Source organism: Eurosta solidaginis, chromosome 2 (assembly GCF_040869045.1).
Source record: "Eurosta solidaginis isolate ZX-2024a chromosome 2, ASM4086904v1, whole genome shotgun sequence".
NCBI lineage: Eukaryota > Metazoa > Arthropoda > Insecta > Diptera > Tephritidae > Eurosta > Eurosta solidaginis.
In genome coordinates, this window is record NC_090320.1 from 47,704,030 (window position 1) to 47,724,440 (window position 20,411).

General features: G+C 39.3%; 2 protein-coding genes across 3 annotated transcripts; one reads left to right on the forward strand and one right to left on the reverse strand.

Annotated features, from left to right (window-relative positions):
• Nucleotides 1–1,309: 1,309 nt before the first annotated feature.
• On the forward strand, nucleotides 1,310–7,345 carry Rab14 (RAS oncogene family member Rab14). 2 transcript variants are annotated; one of them, XM_067765251.1, is made up of 5 exons: nucleotides 1,310–1,887; nucleotides 4,555–4,668; nucleotides 4,725–4,905; nucleotides 6,195–6,377; nucleotides 6,453–7,345. In XM_067765251.1, exons 2-5 carry the CDS (start codon nucleotides 4,563–4,565, stop codon nucleotides 6,628–6,630), a joined length of 648 nt encoding a protein of 215 aa, XP_067621352.1. In that variant the 5' UTR covers nucleotides 1,310–1,887; nucleotides 4,555–4,562; the 3' UTR covers nucleotides 6,631–7,345. The 2 variants fall into 2 exon arrangements, with proteins under 2 accessions (XP_067621352.1, XP_067621351.1); XM_067765250.1 differs by lacking the exon at nucleotides 1,310–1,887 and adding an exon at nucleotides 4,439–4,459.
• Nucleotides 6,640–11,204, reverse strand: Pgant35A (polypeptide N-acetylgalactosaminyltransferase 35A). The gene has a single exon (XM_067765249.1). The coding sequence runs from the start codon at nucleotides 11,030–11,032 to the stop codon at nucleotides 9,188–9,190; it is 1,845 nt and encodes a 614-aa protein (XP_067621350.1). The 5' UTR covers nucleotides 11,033–11,204; the 3' UTR covers nucleotides 6,640–9,187.
• Nucleotides 11,205–20,411: the final 9,207 nt, after the last annotated feature.

A 20,411-nucleotide genomic window follows, 5' to 3' on the forward strand; every position in this document is an offset into this window, starting at 1 on the left:
CCAAAAATATCGAGAGAGGTGACCTCGACAACAATAATCCTAAGGCGAAAGAGAAAAATTGTATCTCTGTCCGGAGATATTTGCAATTGAAGTTGGCAATTTTCATGTGGTTGTTGTAATGTTTTTGTGCACTGAAAGAGATTTTGTGTACAAAGGCATATTGCACGCATTTAGTTTGATCCCACCTCATTAGTGGACCGGCCAGGGTAATTTTTTATAAGCCCGGCTGAAGGCCGCAACCCGGGGTCATTTTTCGGTTTTTCGTCAATATCTTTTGAACGAGCTAAAATTTTAATTTCCGCGTTCGAATTATTGTTATTGAGGTCAATACGCGTCTTTTGACACTTCCCTCGATATTTTTTGGCGTTTATTAAATGTCGACCTTCTGTTCTATTAATTCCGTATGTTCGGAACATTCGTCTTCATTTTAGAATTTGGATAATCGGATTATATTTGGAATATTATGCATATTCGGTCCTCGTGAGGTAGTATCAAATGGACGTATTCCGAATATTCTAAATTAACGGTTTATCCGGAACGCTTCCATGAATACTTAACGGAAAAGAGCTTTCCGAAATTTCAGAATAAAAAGGTGAATACTCCTTGTGCAGCAGGACCGAACAAAAGCTTAACTCTTCTGTCAAAGTCAAGGTAGGTATAAAGTTCTAAGACAATAAGCCATTTGCTTTTATTTTTGTTTTTGTCAGTTCATTGCGGCTACTGAGTAGCATATCACCCAATGTCGGCTGCCTGTTCAAAATCATGCTATCTCAAAATATTTTTCAAAATTTTCCCAATTCAGGATTTGACACAAAATCGCCCTATATTAGAGTTGGATTGAAGAACGATTCATCTCAGAATAATTTTCATTAACTACCTGTTATGACAAAATTCATTGAACTTATGCTCATGTAGCGAGTTCTGGAAACAAATTTTGAGATAGTGCATTTTTGAATAAAATTCTAACGTACGGCATTCTTCAAACAATTTCTGAAAGAAGGACCAAACCAACATAATACGAAATATTTAGAGCAAAATGAATTATTTCCCCAAAATCTTTTGGCATTTATAAATTTATTATCACTACTAATATACTACCAAAGATACTTGTCTACTACAATTTCACTGAAGGAGATTGAATTATTCCCCGTTTTCCGTACTTCGTAAAAGCAACCCGTCCAGATTTTTCAATTTGGGAGTGTCAAAGATCTGTCATCATTGAAGAACAAACCTCTAGTAATTGAATCATGGTATAGTTCTATCTCTTAACCCTCAGAAACAATGAATCAACAAAACGTTCGCTGAAAGAAAGCGCCGATTGTGTTTGGTACTTAACACGAAAATGCATGCCTCCTTTTGTAAACTAATACACATAAACGAGAAAAACGCAAATGATTATAGAAAATAATTGCAAAATAACTTTATTAGCGCAGAAAACGTGAAAATAATGTGCAACAAATTTGTTTCAAAACCAGAATTTCAGCTTTAACTCAGTGTAGATGAATTCAATTAAAAAAATAATGCAAAACTGTATTGTAAATTCAACGAAAATTTGAGCAAAAAAGAAAACAAAAGAGAAACGTAATTATTGTAAATTAGTTGCTTTGCTTTCAGTACAAATCGAATTATTCATCAATAATTTACGCTTGAGCGATAAAAAAAGTGTACAGTTTGTTTAGCAAACTAAATATAAATTTTGTTATCAGTTCAGTGGCTGAAAAACACAATAAAATATAAAGCAAAGCAAAAATATTAATTAAAAATACAATTTAAAGAATCCTCTACAAGGAAATTGATTAGGTATTTGCCAACCTAAAGTAACACATTAAGGGCAAGAAAATTGTACCTACCTATTCAGAAAAAGGTGTGGGCAGCTAACTAGAAAGGGTGAGTGATGTGAGATGTATAGTTTTCGACTTATATACAAATATGCGTTAGACTAATGACTACATAATACAAAAGTATTCTTAAACTATTGACTGTGGGTACTTAGTCCTTTAAGCTGCTTCTTTGTAGATTATTTGTATGTAGTTTGCATTATTACAATAATTGTACACACATAGATATGTATGCACGTATCTACAACCATTCAGGCATTCACATTCATTGCATGGCCATTGTATTTTGTTGCATATTGATTTTAAAGCAATGCTGTGTGACACAGTAATGATTTCCGTACACGTAATATTTTATTTTTTGGTGCGGTATGAGTTGGACGGGGGGAAGTTATTTACTAGAATTCGTTTCGCTAGAGTTTAAGGGTTTGAGGTTCGCGACAATTCAGCTCAGTACGTTCACCTATTCTAAACCCGCTTTTGTAAAAATGTAGCCTTTATAGGTAGATTACTCTCGCGATGTATTTATCCAATCATTGGCTATATATCTGTCAAAGATTTGTGCAAATTTGTGGCCTTATTAAACTTCGAGCATCATTTTATCGTCTAGATGTATAAATGTACATGATGATAATCAAAAATCTGGCAGTCACCCACTATACTTCCATGCCTGGCTTCAGACAGCATTACAGAAGCAAAGCACATATCTCCGAGGACAATACTCGCTTTGGCTCCGGTATTTAAAACAAACCATGAAAAGCTTCACAGTGAAAACTCATCTGTCTTGGAGATGCCGTTGGCGTCGGCATAAAACATGTATATACGGTACCGCCCACCCCAGCGGGTTAGGGGGCTTTGAATATACCCGCAGCAGCTATTACTGTCGTGAAAGGCGACTAAATTGATTCAAGGGGTTGTGTAGCGCAACCTTTTCAAGGGGTTGCCAGCGCAATATATAGCTTTTCCAACCCAATTATTAACCTCAAATACCCGTGGCGAATTCTGTTTTTTAACAGAAGAGGCTCTGGCGACCAAGCTCCTTATGGATCTAGGGGGTGGGAGGTCGGTATGGCCTAGGTTTCATGTGGTGATATCAAATCGTTCCCAGATAGATTGTGTAGCGCAACCTCTTCAAGGGGGTTGCCAGCACAATATATAGCTTCTCCAACCCAATTATCAACCTCACCTACCCGTGGCGAATCCTGTTTCTTTAAGAGCCGAGTATCTGGCGTCCTCAAGCTCCTTATGTATCTAGGGGGTGGGAGGGCGGCATGGCCTAGAAGGTTTCATGTGGTCATACCAAATCGTTCAACTTAATGGTGCTTGTTACCGAAGCGCAACGGATCAGCATCCGGCAAAGGACCATCAACATCCATAACACTTCCTAATGCCTTCGGGGAGTATCCTTATCGGTACAACAACAACATCCGGTCCCGTCAATTTATAGGAAAAATTAAAGGGAGCAAGACGCAAATTGAAAGACAAGCCTAAATTCTCTGCGGAGGTTATCATGCCTTGCAGGCGAACCCTATTACGAATATGAATGGCTTTGGCCTCACTGGAACGAGGAAATTTATTGCGCCAAGCAAAAGTAAGGTAGTTATCGTCCCTCTTATGAATTTCATTATAAATAAGAAACGAATTTAACGTCCCTCTTAGGAGTTTTGCTATAAATAAGGCGCCAATCAACTTTCTACGATTCCTAGATGTTTGCCAAAGTAAGTTTTGCATTGTTTTTGGGCCGATTTTAATTTTTCGCAACGAATCTTTTAATCTTATAACACGGCTCCAGATTATCGAAGCATATTCCAATATAAGCCTTACCAATGATAAAAAACGTATGTATTTCAAAATGCCTACTATTAAGATGTAACAAAAAAGGCCACAAAGATTTCAAAAGTATTACTTCGTGAGAACCCGAGATATATTGCCCCTTGGATCCAGTCTGTTCGAAGTTTGCCAGGTATCGCGAGTGTATTCTACAAACACTATTTTACTGTATTTCTTTAATTAGTTTGCTTGTCTATGCCTTTTGATAGGAACAATGTTGCTTTTGTCTTTATGCGTCTACTTTAAATACATTTTTTGACTTCTTTTATTTTTTACTCAGCCAATCAAAATGGTATTCAATCAAAGTTATTCTCCCGTAGACTTTTTTATGCCATGCGTAATTTTTGTTTGCTTTATATAGCTTAACTAATTTCGATATATCCAAACTTCAACCACCCGCAACCCAAAAGTCGCCGATAACAAAACATCAGTAGCGTAGTAACCGGCATTAAAACAATGCCAGACCAACTGCCTACTAACAATTAACAACATTTTTACATTTTTACTTAGCAGAAAAAAGGCACTTTGTTGGTTTTTTTTTTATTGTTTACCAACAACTGTTTCGTATCGTAAAATAGCTCAGCTGGGAGAGAAAAATGTTGTCACTAAAGTTCATTAGTAAATTCTTCATTTTACCAAAGTCAAGCATATAAAAGTGCTGACGAAGGCAAAAAATTCCAAATAATTATCAATAAAAAAAACCAATATAATAAAAATAAAATATAAATTATTAAAAAAAATGTTTTCATTATGGGCAACATTTACAAACCGTATTGATTATTTTTTAGAAACATGTATGTTGCGACGATATAAATTTTTACTGACCACAGTTTGAAATTATTAAGGGAAACAAAAATTATTTATTAATTGGTATTTTTTGCTTCCGTAGATCCAAGGATGTCGTCCGCACCATATAATTACAATTATATCTTTAAATACATAATCATTGGTGATATGGGCGTAGGCAAATCATGCCTACTGCATCAATTCACAGAAAAGAAATGTGAGTATAATCGTATATAATATTGCAACTCTTATCAAAATACATTTTGTTTACAGTCATGGCGAATTGTCCACATACGATTGGTGTTGAGTTTGGTACGCGCATCATTGAAGTAGATGATAAAAAAATCAAACTACAAATCTGGGATACTGCGGGACAGGAACGTTTTCGTGCTGTAACACGTTCATATTACCGTGGTGCTGCTGGTGCTCTTATGGTATATGATATAACTAGAAGGTAACAACGTTGTATGGAACGTATAAAGAAATTGTACCTAAAAGGTGTCACGCCAGCCAACAATTTTTGATTATATCGCTTACATACTGCTCCTAAAACAAGAGCAGGGTATTATTATGCATCAGCCGAATAGACATTAATGAATAGATCATCTGAAAGTCAAAGTAGGAAAGGAGGAGGAATGGAGGGGATGGCCTGAAGGTTTAATGTGGCCACATAAATCGTTCCCGAGATGGTCGGGCTAGCACCTTAATGGTGCTGTGGTACCGGAGCGTACCGGATCTGTATCCGGCAAAGAACCATTACATCGATAACACTCCCCAAAGCCTTCTGGAACAACCTTATCACTACAACAACAACAACAACAGTAGGAATGGTCGAATATGCAAATATTTTTGTCTTTCGGAGTAGACATAAGACCTGCAAAAAATTTAAAGTCGCACGGCAAAAATTAAAAGAAATCTTTTCTCTGAGTTGATTCGCCCAAATTGTTGCTACTACTAAAGAGTCAAATTATTACAGGACTAAATCAGTATAATCATGATATCAAATGAAACTCATCGAATTAATACTCGCTTTAAGTATTACCCGTAATATAACGTATAGCCAGACCAGGTTACGATATTAACAGGTCGAACTGAAAATCAACCGTTGTACCTCGATCTCGAGAAAACTTTGTAAAGAAACTGTCTGGTGAAAAATTTAGGTCTGATTTCTATACTTAAACTTTAAAAGTTAGAGTTGAACAGCGTCCAGTTGAAACTTTATCTAATATGGTGTGCTTTTCAAATCTACATTTCAAACCCAACGGACCAAATTTACATCCATAGCTGTCCTTGAATTTCATTTTTGTATGAAAAAATAAAACTTTGTTTTTTTGTTTTCGCAAAAAATTAAAAATTTTAATTACTTCTGTTCACAATAAAATGTGCGCTTTGTGGGGGAACAGAAAATGAAACATACATTTTTTGTTTACACCAAGAATGTAAAGCGACTGCAAAAATAAAGTATGTTATTCGGTAGAGTAGGTGTGCGCGTCGGGCTCACCTCTGGTTCCTCTGAGGGCTATCTCAAGCTTTGAGCAAGCCCACGTAAAATTTGTAAACACAATAAAAAGCAAAAACTCTTTACTAACACAGTGGGTGTATAAACATTTATGCGGCAGGCCTTTTTAAGTGTATTTTATATAATACAACAACACTAAAAACTTAAAATATCTTACTCCATTTAACTAATCTTTTTCAAACAACAATTCAGGCATTAAAATTTATATTTTTCTTTTGTGACAGATCAACTTACAATCATCTCAGCAGTTGGTTAACTGACACACGTAATCTCACAAATCCGAATACTGTGATCTTTTTAATTGGCAATAAATCAGATCTTGAAAGTACACGTGAAGTTACCTATGAAGAGGCCAAAGAGTTTGCTGATGAAAATGGTTTAATGTTTTTGGAAGCAAGTGCCATGAGGTAAAGTAAAAATGAGCTTCATTGCAGAAAATAAATTTATCACGAAAATATTAATAATGTTATTTTCTTTTGCAGTGGTCAAAATGTTGAAGAAGCTTTTCTCGAAACTGCACGTAAAATCTATCAAAACATACAAGAAGGTCGACTCGATTTGAATGCTTCGGAATCGGGTGTGCAACATCGACCTTCGCAACCTGGACGAACTTCGCTAACAAATGAAATACCAAACACAAAAGACCAATGCTCATGTTAAATTTATAAATTTGCATTTTATGTGGAATTACTGCACTACTTTCCTCTTTTTTAATAATGTATGTATATGTATAATCATTATAAATTTTATTTTTTGCTGTAATTATAAGTTTAATTTTAACGAAGCACAATAATATGTAAAAAAAAAAAAAACAAAAAATGCTATAGTATAAGTAATAAAATTATATAAATGATCATTATTCAAACACAATTATATATATACAGACATTTATAATCTAAAAAAATACAAATCGTAATATCGAATAATTTTTAGCGCATTATAAAAAGATGGTACCACAAACAGAAGAATGCAAAGTGTGAATTTACATAAAAAAAAAATTATTAGAGAAAAGAATAACATAACAACCTTGTACTTCTTTTATATCTTGTATAAGAGAAATTAATGCATAAATGTTTTTCAAAAGTTATTCTAAAGCCGCCCCAGCAATTAATACTAATATCATCCATCTTAACTTGTATTAGAAATTTGAAGCATTTGGTACATTAAATTGTCATACGATAACACATTTTAAAAAAGCATATTAAAAGCGATAACATAACAACCGTAGGTTAGTGCATTAAAGTCGAAGAAAATTAAAAAAATGTAGTGTTATGGTGTGTAACGGTATCCAAAGTAATAGCCAAATGAGTTATAAATAAAAAAAGGAATAAATAAAGGCTTGTGCAATTCAAAAGAAACACAAGAGAATACGAAATTTTTTAAATTGTATCAAAACGCGAAAAAGTTCACACAAAAAAATAAATACCTAGTTCCATCAACATCCAAGGATAGATCGATACATATATCTATCTACCTTCAAGAAGATTTAGGTCGAGCTTTTCACTCAATTTGCGTCGTACTCCTTATGCTTGTTTCCTACAAATTGGCCGGACGGGACATACACGCCTTGTGCCAACTTTACTTTTTAATGAGAAGCTTTTGATGGCAGAAATACACAAAATTTTTTTGTGTGTTGGTTTGCCCGGTACTTCAACTGAGGATCTTCGGTGTGGTAGGCGGAGGAGGCTACCACCAGACCACGGCGGGCGCCAAAAAAAACACAATTCTTAGTTAAAAATCGGCAGCTACTAGGAATGCTATTTTTAGAACGCCAACCATACTAATTCGAGTTGGTTGTTATTGCAGCGACAAAAACGCTGAATTTTTTGAGTGACGTCAGCGTGCCAATACCGGCATGAAGTAAACTCAGAGCTAATTTAACGGAAACCGTTCCAACTGGGTCGCTTGTTTGGGGAGACATGCGGGAGTTGTGTAATTGCAATATCCTGATTGAATATAGGCAAAGGTATTCCTTTTCTTCGTTAATCCCATAACTAAACTTTTTAGAAAAATCGGTTTCTTATACCATCATAGTTTCAAACTCCTTTACCGCGTACTTTGCTACATTTTCTGTATGCAATAAGCAACTTTTTAAATGGTTTTCTTTAACTTGCCAAAAACAATTTCCCGATTGTAGAAACATGTTTAACGATATGCATAGATTTTTGCCCTATAACAATTGCTTTTTCTACTTCTAATTAGTTATTGGTCAAAACGAATACTGAACCTTAAAAGTTTAGTTTAAATACATATACAAATAAAAAAATTGTTATGGCATTATACTGTCCATTTATTTACGGAATATATATATCTAAACTTCAAGACTCGACACATAATGGTAATACTTAGAGCTGCAAATTAGAATGGAACTCATATATTGTTGTATGCTGAGTGAAAGATCATTCTATCACTGCTACAACAAAAACATCACTTAACTAATAATTACTGGGGAATTTTGGAGAAATCATGTCAAAATCAAACATCTCGGCAACAAGTAAAGTTAGAGTTGTTCAAAAATCGCGAATTCTCCAAGAATAATAATTGAAAAGTGTTATTTATTAAATACAATTGGGAATTGAATCTCTGTCATAAGATGTTCCTGCATTCAGCCAGCAACATATTTCTACATGTTTGGATGCACTTAGCTATCAGTAACTCTATCTACCGAAATAAAAAATCAAAAATAAATGTTGAAAAATAAAGTCATATAATGTCGACACTGCGATAAAAGCTGCTAACTTAATATAACAAAACTTTACAGTAGAATGAAAAAACTCGATTGAATGAAACTTGACCTATCATCCAAAATGTATTCAAAATTTATGGAGTTATCAGCTTTGCATAATTTGGTTGGAGCCATATTTTTTTGTTGGTAATTCTGAGCGATTAAAGACAATAAATGCGTACTTTTCTTTTACCACTATGGGCAGAAATTGCATCAACATCAAAAAGTCGTATTTAGTGAAAAAGTTAGCACCTTTAACGCGGCGTCGGCGTTATATTGTGTGGTATATATACTTGGTTTAAGTTATCACTAGGGTTGTACATCTATTTATTCAGTATATTGCTGCAGTGAAGATCAGTCTAAAATTCCACAATGCTCTCCCAATGGCGTCTAATTGACTCCAACTCGGAACAGTGCTTAATTGCTTTTGTTCATTTTTTAACCATAAGTTTGTCATTTTTATAATTCTCTCATTTTTACACCACGCAAATTTCATAATGCACGTTCGTCCTCTATCACCTTTACAATGTCCCAAGCGCTCGTCGTATCATCTTTCGAACATAAATCCAATACAATACGCGCTCCAACTTGTGCTGCATGCGCACGCATACATGTTCCAGCTGCCATGTTATAAATGGGACTGTGCTCCAAACGTGTATGACGCCATTGTTGGTCGCCCAACATTTCATGGCATTTATTGATATGCACCTGCGAATCACCATACGACTCAAGACACAATAGCTTGTCTAATACTATTTCAGCTTTATCAGTTTCATACCACATTTGATTTCTAGTACGCATACATGCTTGTAAAATTAATGGACTACCCTTTTTGAGGAAACCTTTTACTTTGGGCGCTATTACCGAGGCACACAAATTCGTGCCCGTCAAACGTATCATATAAGTGGCGACATAATTACGTTTTCTTGAATGCCATGGTTGATAAGCACCAGCCGCTACTGCGCTTTTTTTATGTTCTTGTCCTGGTAACGTTAGCTCGGGATAAACATTTTTCAAATACCAACTGAAATCATGACATTTCAAACGTTTACGTAACTCAAGACGTGTCGATATATCACCATAATCCATATCTCGTGCTCCTTTCGATTCTTTTAGAAAATACTCTTTGTATTCATCCATCCAAACATGTGCGGCGCGCAGCGAATTGCGTTTCATTGTATCGTCATGATCGGGTGATGAATAAGGGCGTCTTTTGCGAAAAATGTGTCCCACACGTGAGCAAGGATATATTTTAATAGCGCCATGACATTGCCATACGCGAAAGGATATTTCAATATTTTCACCACCCCAAATGTCCATGCCTTCATCGTATTCTCCAATGTGTGTGAAATACTGACGATTAACAGCAAATAAGCCACCAGCCATGGTCGGTGTCTTGAAGGGTCCCTTAAAGTCCTCGTCTTTCTTTAACGTACCTTTGGGTAGCGTGATCCATTTATAGTGCAATCCCCAGTTGAACCCACCCCGAACTAAGGGACTCGGACTGTATTCAAATGTATCAGGACTAATCAAGTCCATTACAGGCACAGCAATAGTCGAATTTTCTTGTTTTACGGCGCGTAACAGCGGTTCCGCCCATTGTTGATTCACTTCTATGTGGGAATCTAAAAACATGAGTACGTCTCCCTCTGCTGAATGAGCCCCAGCTATGCGTGAACGTATTAATCCTTCACGCTTCTCATTTCGTATATATTGTAAGCGTTCATACTGCAGCTGTGCATGTAAATCGCTCAGTAAATGAAACTCTAATTCGGGTAGATCACTAAAATCGTCAACCAATATAATTTCTTTGAGTAGATGTGCCGGTGTACGTTTAATTACAGAGTTAATTGAACGTATTAGCGTCATTTTATGTTCATTGTAGAAGCACATTATCACCGACACTGTTGGCAAATCTTCTTTAACATCGGTGGGTTCTCGTGAACATATTTTATGTCGTGTATCGGGCACTTCACGATATGGTCCAATATTATTTGAAATAAGCGCATTAAATGCATGATTCTTAAAGCCAATATCACGTATATATTTGTCTTTTTTGTCGCGCAGTATACCTAACATTTTAAATGGTACGTTAGCTTCTTGTGGATTCTCACCTTTTTTCACATCTTCGGCTTTGCAACATTCTTCTACTCGTCCTTCCCACATAAGTTGTGTGTTTGGTGTGCTTTGGTCATTCCAACTGGGCAGTTTCCATCCAGCAGCGGCTATTGAATTTCGTTGATAGTATATGTAGCAGGTGAACGCCAAAGACGCAGCCACCATGAAGCAAATCTTGTTGGAATTGCAGCGTCGCAGGTAACATCTTCTTAACAGCATTTTGTGCCAACAGTGGTTTTACACTGGCAAACACTTTCGCTGATTGTTTAATGGGTTTGAAGTATTGTCCAATATAATAAAATATGTTAATTAATACAAAAATTACACATTTCATCCGCCTTCTTTTTTGTTTATTTGTATAAAAAAAGTTAACACTTGACATTAAGTGTGTTCGTTTGCACACCCGAGGTCGCCGAAAGAAAGTGACTAAGTGGTGGCAAAGCGAATTCAATCAATTCGCCGTGCAGATGAATGTCAAGTCAAGGGAAAATTTTCATAGATTTCGATTAACTGACATTTTGATGTACAAGGCTTTGTATGGAAAATTATCAAGAAAAAGCAATCAGCTGATGGGATAACACCACCTGTTACTGAATTCGCCTTGATCCACACCAGGTGGTGGCAAAGCGAATTCAGTATAGGTGGTGTTACCCCATCAGCTGATTGCTTCTTCTTGATAATTTTCCATACAAAGCATTGTACAACAAAATGTCAGTTAATCGAAATCTATGAAAATTTTCTTTTGACTTGACATTTTTCTGCACGGCGAATTGATTGAATTCGCTTTGCCACCACCTTGTAGATTCGCATTGGGTGGTGTACAAGGCGTTCTATGGAAAATAATCAAGAAGAAGCAATCAGCTGTTGGGATAACATCACCTGTTAATGAATTCGTGCGAAATCATTTTTTTCACAAATATTTTTCCTGTGTATAACATTTCAACAACCACATAAAAAGTTTCCTCAAGCCAGCCGATATTATTGGACTTGTATTTAGAGTTGTTGTTGTTGTTGTTGTAGCAATGCTCGCCCCACCTAATAGCCCCGACCGATCACAAATTGTCATCAATATCCCCTAACATGAGTCCAAGGAAACTTGCCGTTTCAACTGGGGTGGACCATAAGGAAAGGGGTGTTAGAGGCGTTGGTTCCACATTACAATTGAAGAGATGGTTGGTGTCATGTGGGGACACATTGCAAGCGGGGCATACATTTTGTATGTCGGGGTTGATTCTGGATAGGTAAGAGTTTAACCTGTTACAGTATCCAGAACGAAGTTGAGCAAGAGTGACACGCGTTTCCCTAGGGAGTATGCGTTCCTCTTCCGCAAGTTTTGGATAATTTTCGTTAAGTACTGGATTCCCCGGGCAATTCCCGGCATAAAGGTCCGACGCCTGTTTATGGAGTTCACCAAGGACCTGCTTGTGTTTTTTCACTTCATACGGCCGGGTTCTCAGGTGCCGTATTTCCTCAAAATGCTTACGGAGATGACTCCTTAAGCCCCTAGGCGGTGCTGGTTCATCAATCAGATGTCTGTTGGGATGCCCAGGTTTCTGGGTATTCAACAGGAACTGTTTGGTCAGCATCTCATTTCTCTCGCTGATGGGGAGTATTCTCGCCTCATTATGCAGATGGTGTTCTTGGGACATAAGAAGACAGCCCGTGGCGATTCTGAGAGCAGTATTTTGGCAGGCCTTTTGTTTCTTCCAGTGGGTGATTTTTAGGCTTGGCGACCATATGGGTGACGCGTAGGACGTAATCGGCTGGCTAATTGCTTTGTATATAGTTGTTACGTGGCTGACTGTTTGGGTGGTGAGGAGCGGCGGCAAGCAGGTATGCTTGCGGGCCCAGGCTAGCTCGTCGTCTTGGGCGGGGTATTGCACCACCGACCTCACCCGCAGCCACATGAACAAAAAAAGGTTCATACCTGCATGTGATTACAAAGGAAAGCTGAAATAGATAGAAATAGACGTGAGGGGCAAAGTTATAGAGGGGAAAGCATGAGGGGCAGAAAAAGTGAAGGCCTGTCCTGTCAGGTGGAGTCTACCCTCCCTCTGCAGTACAACTGGCACTGCACCGTGGGCACTGTGCTGACTCCTATTTACCTTACAGTGCCCCCAAACCTGACCTGAGTCTGTCCATCCGTCAATAAGTCATTTCCCTATTACTCACCTTCACCTTACCTTACCGCGCGCAAGCGCAGCACCAACACCAAAATTCGACTTAGCCCTGCATTATGAATATCTTAAAATTTCATCCAAACATAATTCTTATAATTTATTTACAAAATTTTTGGTTTCCAAATTACCAACTAATACCCTACTACCAGTTCAATAATTTCAATAAAACTTTAAACTCAAAGTTTACTACAAAATAATTTTCCAAGGGCTTCAAAAGTTTACTCAAAGTAACAATAAAAAAATTGCTCAAACTTAATGCTAACTTTTATTACTGGCGAACATTAAAAATTCATAAGAGTGCAAGAACCAGTAGATACATTCCAAAACCAATTCTATAAAAAAAAAAATACCTACGACTAATAGACCAAGTGTCTGGCCTCAAACAAAAAAAATTTAAACTTTTAGGGCCACCCTAATGCGGTATTATTAATAGGAGCTAATTCTAATTCTAAAGATACAAATTCAAATAAAATAAAATAAGAGGGCGAATAGAAAAAAAATTCAAGTACCCTAATCCCTGACCTACCGCAACCGCTCAAATAAACATAAGATCAATTATGTACACAGCAAAAGTAGGTCATCAAGGAAAAGAATTCATGTGTATATGCAAACAAATGGTATGTATGTAAGTGCAAATGTACGTTTGTGACGTTTTTCATGCATGCACATATGTTCGTTGCAACCTGTTTTTATTTTTCTGATTTGCTAATTCCTGTTCTATTTTTGCAAGAGCAGGAATCTGTGCTAACACATGTACATACAACTAAACAGGTGTATTTTGATAAATTTTAACGTTACACTCAAAACACTCACCAAGTTACTCTTCTCATCCAACGGCGCCGCTGCAGTTGAGTAGCTGAAACAAAAAACTCAAACATACATATGTACATATGACCACGTTCGAACACGGATCCAGATCGATCGCTTACGATCTTGGATAATGAGTGTATATGAGGTAGTAATAAATTTGTAGCGTGATGACAATGTCAAAAAAAAACCAAACGTGTGTAAAAGTAAAAAAAATTATCAAGATAAAACAAAAGGATTTAATGTGGGTGCTTGTATGCAAGCCCGTAGTGTTAAATGCGGGAAGGATAAGGGTAAGTTTGCCGGGAGCGTTCTGGCAAATATATGTAAGTGTAATATGTGCCGATGCAATAAAAAAAAGGAATATTCAAAGTTCCATAATTTCGAGTTAGTCGCTGTCTAACCGAAAAGGAACAGAAAGCATGTACGGAAGTGGAACTATAGGCAGAGCACAACGATAAAGATCGGTGTACTTTGAATATAGTAACTATCCACAAAAGGAATGCAAAAATCAAAACTAAAAGAATCCAAAGGAATGTCAAAAATAGAGAAAAATATGCAAATGAAAAATTAATCAAAGAAACTTCAAAAAGAGTGAAATGAAAAAAATAAAACTAAAACAAAGTGAAATATTAGTAAAATATTAGTAATATTACACCGTAGCACAAATTGCTTAGCAAAATTTTTGGGCTAATAACCACAAGCCTTTGTTTTTGCCCAACCCTTTCTCCTACCAGAAATCCTACATCAAAAAAAAAGGGAATACCTATGTGCGTAAACCTACTTATAAAAAAAAGAGATTAATGCCAAAAAAATACAAAAACGGCCGATTTGTTTCGAAACAATAGAAAAATTACTGACATTAAGGTTTAACGATTATTTCTGCTGCTGCCGTTGTGGTGTGTTGTTGTTGTTGGTGATCTCTGCCAATCCCGCTTTTAGGCTGCTCTTCCTGTTGGCAGTGTTGTTTTCGCTAAATCCTCACTTGTGTATAATATGTGCATATTTTAATAACCTTGCCCTATTCTTGGTGATTTGGTTGCTGGCCTCTAGTGGCTTGACAAGCTGGCAACAATGACTTCTGTGGACCTGGCCGGTGAATGTGTGGCTGGTATTGTTGTTTTTGTGGCGATATCTGCTGATACAATATGTGGCTGTTGTTGGTGTTGCGTCGCCGATGCCAAAATAAAAGAATGATGTGTGGTGGCTGGTGCAAATTGATATCGATGTTGACAATTTTTATTGTGTTTTTGAAGACTTTGTACGAAGTATTTGTTGTTGTTGTTGGTGCGCGCATGCAACGAATTAAATAGAACGTAGTGTTTGTGGATGCGTGGCAATTGTTGTTGGCCGGAATGCCGCCAATATAAAAACGTTGTTGTAGTATTGTTGGGCGGTATGTCGCCAAGAAAAAAAATAAATACCGGTTGTGGTTGGTGTTGCGCCGCCAATATAGCAAAAATGGTGTAGTTGTTGTTGAACGTTATACCGCCACTATAAAAAAAATGATGTTGTGGTTGTTGCGGCCCTATACCGCCAATATGAAAATGCTATAGTGGTTGTTGTTTGCCGGTACGAATGTAGTTGCTGTTGTTGCTGCGTTCTAACCCCGCCAATAAGACATGTTTCTGAAATTGCTTTGCCGTCGGCTAAATAATAAAGTGTGGTGCTTGTCGATGGTAGTAATTGTTGTTGTGCGGTATTTCGCCACGTACAATGTATTTGTTTTTGGGCGGTACGCCGCCCATATACGTGCCCAGTGGGTCTTTCCCAAAGGAAAATCAATTGTGCGCTGAAATTAAATACAAAAGAAAATCTATTTAGAAATTCAAAAGCAAATGTGTATCTATGTGCATATACATAATTGCCTACGGATTTCTTGTCTGCATAGTCATATATTCATCTACATACATATATTTGTATGCAGAGATGTATATGTCGATGCAAGTTTTCTTTTGGCTTGCTTGGGAACTAGGCTATATAGAAGCCAACTTCCCAGTGGGCATGCCAGGTTGGGAGAGAGAGTTAAAACACGGAAAGGTTACACTTACCTGGTTTTATAAATTTTGTTGGCGAATGGAAACTGCCGGACTAGGGTGTAAGTAGGCCTCGCAACTCCGCGCACTAAAAACTTTTCCAGGACTTTTCTGACGTCTTTAAATAACGCGCACTAAAAACTTTTAAACCTTTTGAAAAGGTCTGGCTAACTTGGCACTTCACACTTTTTTAGTTTATTTATTTTTTTATTTTTTTCCACTTCACTTCACTTGCACTGGGCACTGTTACAGGAAAACTTTTGCCCCCGTTGCCTAGCTTGATGCCCTTTTATAGCCACCGCCGTGGTAAAGAACGTTATCCAGAAACGGAAAATTTTTACTATTACATGCAAACTTTCTTTTCGGCTTTCCCCTATTTTCCATCTATACCATCAGGCACTCATACATTCACACGCTTACCGCTCCACAAAACGAACACCTACACAGATACATTTGGTTCGTGCCTTGACCGCTCGCACTGATGCATTCACACGTTCATTGCCTTTCACAAATACACATCCACCTACATCATACCGAACAGAACAAACACATAGTTACATATCATTCGTCAAGGCTGCTAGGTTGTTAGCAACATGGTGAAATTTTTCTTATTATAACATGATGCCAAGCGCAACATCTTATTTCCGTTGCAACATTGTGTTCACTACAGGTACAATGTTGTCAATGTTAATGTTATCATGTTAATATTATTTTAATGGCAACATTGCGGCTAAGGCACGGACCTGGACACAAAACACATAAACACATAGACGCATATATACTCTGCCACTCAGTTAGGCCAGTATGGAGACAGGCTGTCGTTACATAGTCATGAGCGTTTCTTTATCTTTTCCCCAAGTACTGCCAGCGAGGCATTTGAGGATTTTGTTACGGCTCTGAATTCTCGGAACAATTGCGGCTGCGTGCTCACCAAAATGTAGATCCTGATCAAACGTCACACCCAGGATTTTGGGGTGTCGGACAGACGGTAGCGTATTGCCATCGACGTGGATGTTCAAAATGGTCGACATTTGGGGCGTCCATGTTGTAAATAAGGTCGCGGAAGATTTAGTCGGTGATAATGCCAGGTTTCGCGAGGCGAAAAAACTGGAGAGATCAGGGAGGTAGCCGTTTATTTTATTGCATAGCGCATCGATCTTTGGGCCTGGGCCTGTGGCCATTATTGTGCAGTCATCGGCGTAGGAAACGATTGTCACTCCTTCCGGTGGTGAAGGTAGCTTATATATGTAGAAATTAAACAAAAGTGGGGATAGGACACCACCCTGTGGCACCCCCTGTTTAATTCTCCTTGATTTTGTTGTTTCGTTTCTAAATTGCACCGATGCCTGCCGACCACCCAGATAATTTGCGGTCCACCTTTTAAGACATGGGGGAAGGGTAGACCCTTCCAGGTCCTGCAGTAACGAGCCATGGTTGACCGTATCAAAAGCTTTTGATAGGTCTAGCGCTACGAGTACTGTTCTATGGTGGGGGTATTGATTTAAGCCGCAATTTATCTGGGTGCTAATGGCATTTAGCGCGGTGGTAGTGCTATGAAGTTTTCTGAAGCCATGCTGATGAGGGGCTAGCTGCAAATTTGCTTGGAAATAAGGGAGCAAAATGGCTTCAAGTGTCTTTGCCACTGGAGATAGGAGAGATATCGGACGATACGACTCACCTATGTTAGCTGGTTTCCCAGGCTTTAGTAGCGGGACCACCTTGGCCATTTTCCATTTCTCAGGTATGACAAAGGTGGAAAGAGACAGATTGAAGACATGCGCTAAATATTTGAACCCCTCTTTCCCTAGGTTTTTAAGCATCGGCATGGCTATGCCGTCTGGGCCCACTGCTTTGGATGGTTTAGCACGACCAATGGCGTCCTCAACCTCTTTAGCGGTGATGGTGATTGGTGACGCGCTGAATTTGTGTTTATGTGCGCGTCTATTGGCTCTGCGTCTATCTTTGTCGACCGTAGGATGCATTATATATTGTCGGCAGAAAGCGCTCGCGCATTTTTTCGCGTCCGACAGCACTTTGTCGCCAAAGGCGATGGAAACTTTGTCTTTGTGCTTAGTCGGATTCGATAGGGACTTTACGGTGGACCAAAGTTTACCCACACCGGTAGAGAGGTTACAACATCTTAGGTGCTCCTCCCATTTCGCCCACTTGTGTTCATCTACAAGCAATCTGATGCGTTGGTTTATATCCCTTATTTGGGAGTCGCCTGGGTCAAGCTGTCTTATAAGGTCACGTTCTCTCGCTAAGTTTGCAGCCTCCGCCGGGAAGTGCAGCCGGATTTCGGGAATTCTCCCGGCGGGAATGAAATGTGCCGAGACGGATTTAATGACCTTACGGAAGGCACGCTCCCCTTGGCGGGCATCAGTCGGGATAGGGAGGGCAGCTAGGCGGCTGTCTGTAAAGGATTTATATTCATCCTACTTCCCTTGTTTGAAGTTTATGAAAGTGCGTTTTTCAGTGACCATGAAGTCGGCGTTACGCTCAAGCCAAATAAGTATGGGCAGGTGGTCGGATGCCAATGTTACCATCGGCTGCCAGTTGACGCAGTTTACGAGTTCTGCGCTCACGATTGAGATATCTGGCGAGCTGTGACAGCTTCCTACCATACGTGTGGGGGCGTCTCCGTTTATTGTACAGAACGTCGTTTCTTCTATTTGATCCGCCAACATCTCACCCCTACTTTCCGCCCGCAAGTTTGAATGCCATAGATCATGATGGGCATTGAAATCGCCTAAGATAATGCGATTGTTGCCAGTGAGTAAGGCCCTGATATTAGGGCGGTATCCACTGGGGCAACAGGTGGCAGGAGGGATGTAGATGTTGATGATTTCTAGGTTTGCATCGCCTGACCGGACAGATAGGCCTTGACGTTCTAAGACATTGTCCCTGCGGTCGATGCCAGGATCAAATATACAATATTGCACAGAGTGGTGTATGATAAACGCGAGACCGCCTCCATTTCCGCTCTCGCGGTCTTTCCTGTGGACGTTATACCCAGAGCAGATCTGCAATGCAGATCTTGCTGTGAGTTTAGTCTCTTGAATCGCAGCAATGCGGATGTTGTGTTGCTTCATGAAATCGACTATCTCCGTAATCTTCCCAGTTAGTCCATTACAGTTTAACTGCAGAATTCTGAAGTGCATAAGGGGAGACGTCGCCACTCTGGGGGTAAGTGACGGGTGACTACGCCTGGGTTGGGGAAGGCCAGGACGCAATTGCTGTTGTGGCCCTAGGACTGGGCGTCCTTGGGCAAGCATTGGGGTACCCGGATGATTTGGGTTTGCGCCCTGGCAACATGGCGCGATGAAACCTGTCGGGGGGTTGCCGTCGCGGAGACCAGAACATCTAGGGAAGTGGCACCACCCAAGGCAGGAGCTGCATTGGGCGGATGTCGCAAACATATATATTCTGTGCTGGCAAACGGTGCAAACGGAGGTAGGGACTAAGAGTCTGTTTCCCTGATCTACACGATTGCTGCCGGAAAAGAGGAGGAGAAGACGGGGGCAGGGGCTGCTGCTAAGCATTGCTTCCGACTCTACAACGAAGATTGTAGTTATGAGTGGTATCAGCTGTTTGAGTTGTTGGCGCCGTGGGGCGCGAGCAGCAGCGGGTACTTGTTGTGGCTTGCTGAGCAGCGGGGCTGCTGGAAGGTAGTGGGGGCGCTAAGGTGTAGGCTACGGGACGCCCTTGGGCGTGAACAGCAAGGAGCCACAAAAGATTTATAAAAGTTACGTGGACGTCGGGTTTTGGGATCAAGCCCAGAACAACCTGTCCGATGCAATCATCCCTTGCACGAGACACACTGAACAGAGTACGACCGTCCTAAAAAGATTCTTTTCCGACAGATGCAGCAAAACCATTTCTCAGGATCGGGGTCAGGAGACGGACCCGGATTGGATTCGATGTCTTCCCGGAGTAAGAGAATATGGAGCTGTCCTGCTGCAAGGAGCTACTGGTAGGATGACAATTTGTGGGAGGGACGAAACAAATTAGATGGTCACACTGAAATGACAGTCCTTGGTCGGGAAAAATCCCGAGTCGCTCCGGTACATAGAACCGACTGCCTTGGGAAGCGTGTATTTAGAGTGTAATGCTGTCGTATAGAAAAGCCAAAATTGTTACTTCCTTCTTCAGATATTCTCAAAAATGACTCCGGACCACTCCGAAACCACGGCTGGTACACATAATATTTTTGGGCAGAACACTTTTCCGCATTGACGGCCTTCTTCAACGAACGTTCCAGGCCATACCGTCCCTTACGACAAACATACCTGCCGCGGGCGTATTCTAAGTCCCCTGACTCGCTGGTGGTTTTAGCAGAAGATCCCTGTCGTAAATTATTACCCGTGATAGCACTGGTTGAGAGATGTAAATTATATCTGCTCAAAATACCTTTAAATAATTTGTACGCAGCAACTCAGCACTTCTGTTTTTGATATTGCAGCGCAGGCACGCACTCCGACAATACGCTTTCGCGTTTCTTGTATTCGTGCGATGATTCGTGCTGTTTGACACTCGCTCATTCGCACGTGGATGCTATAACTTTTTTTCTCTCTG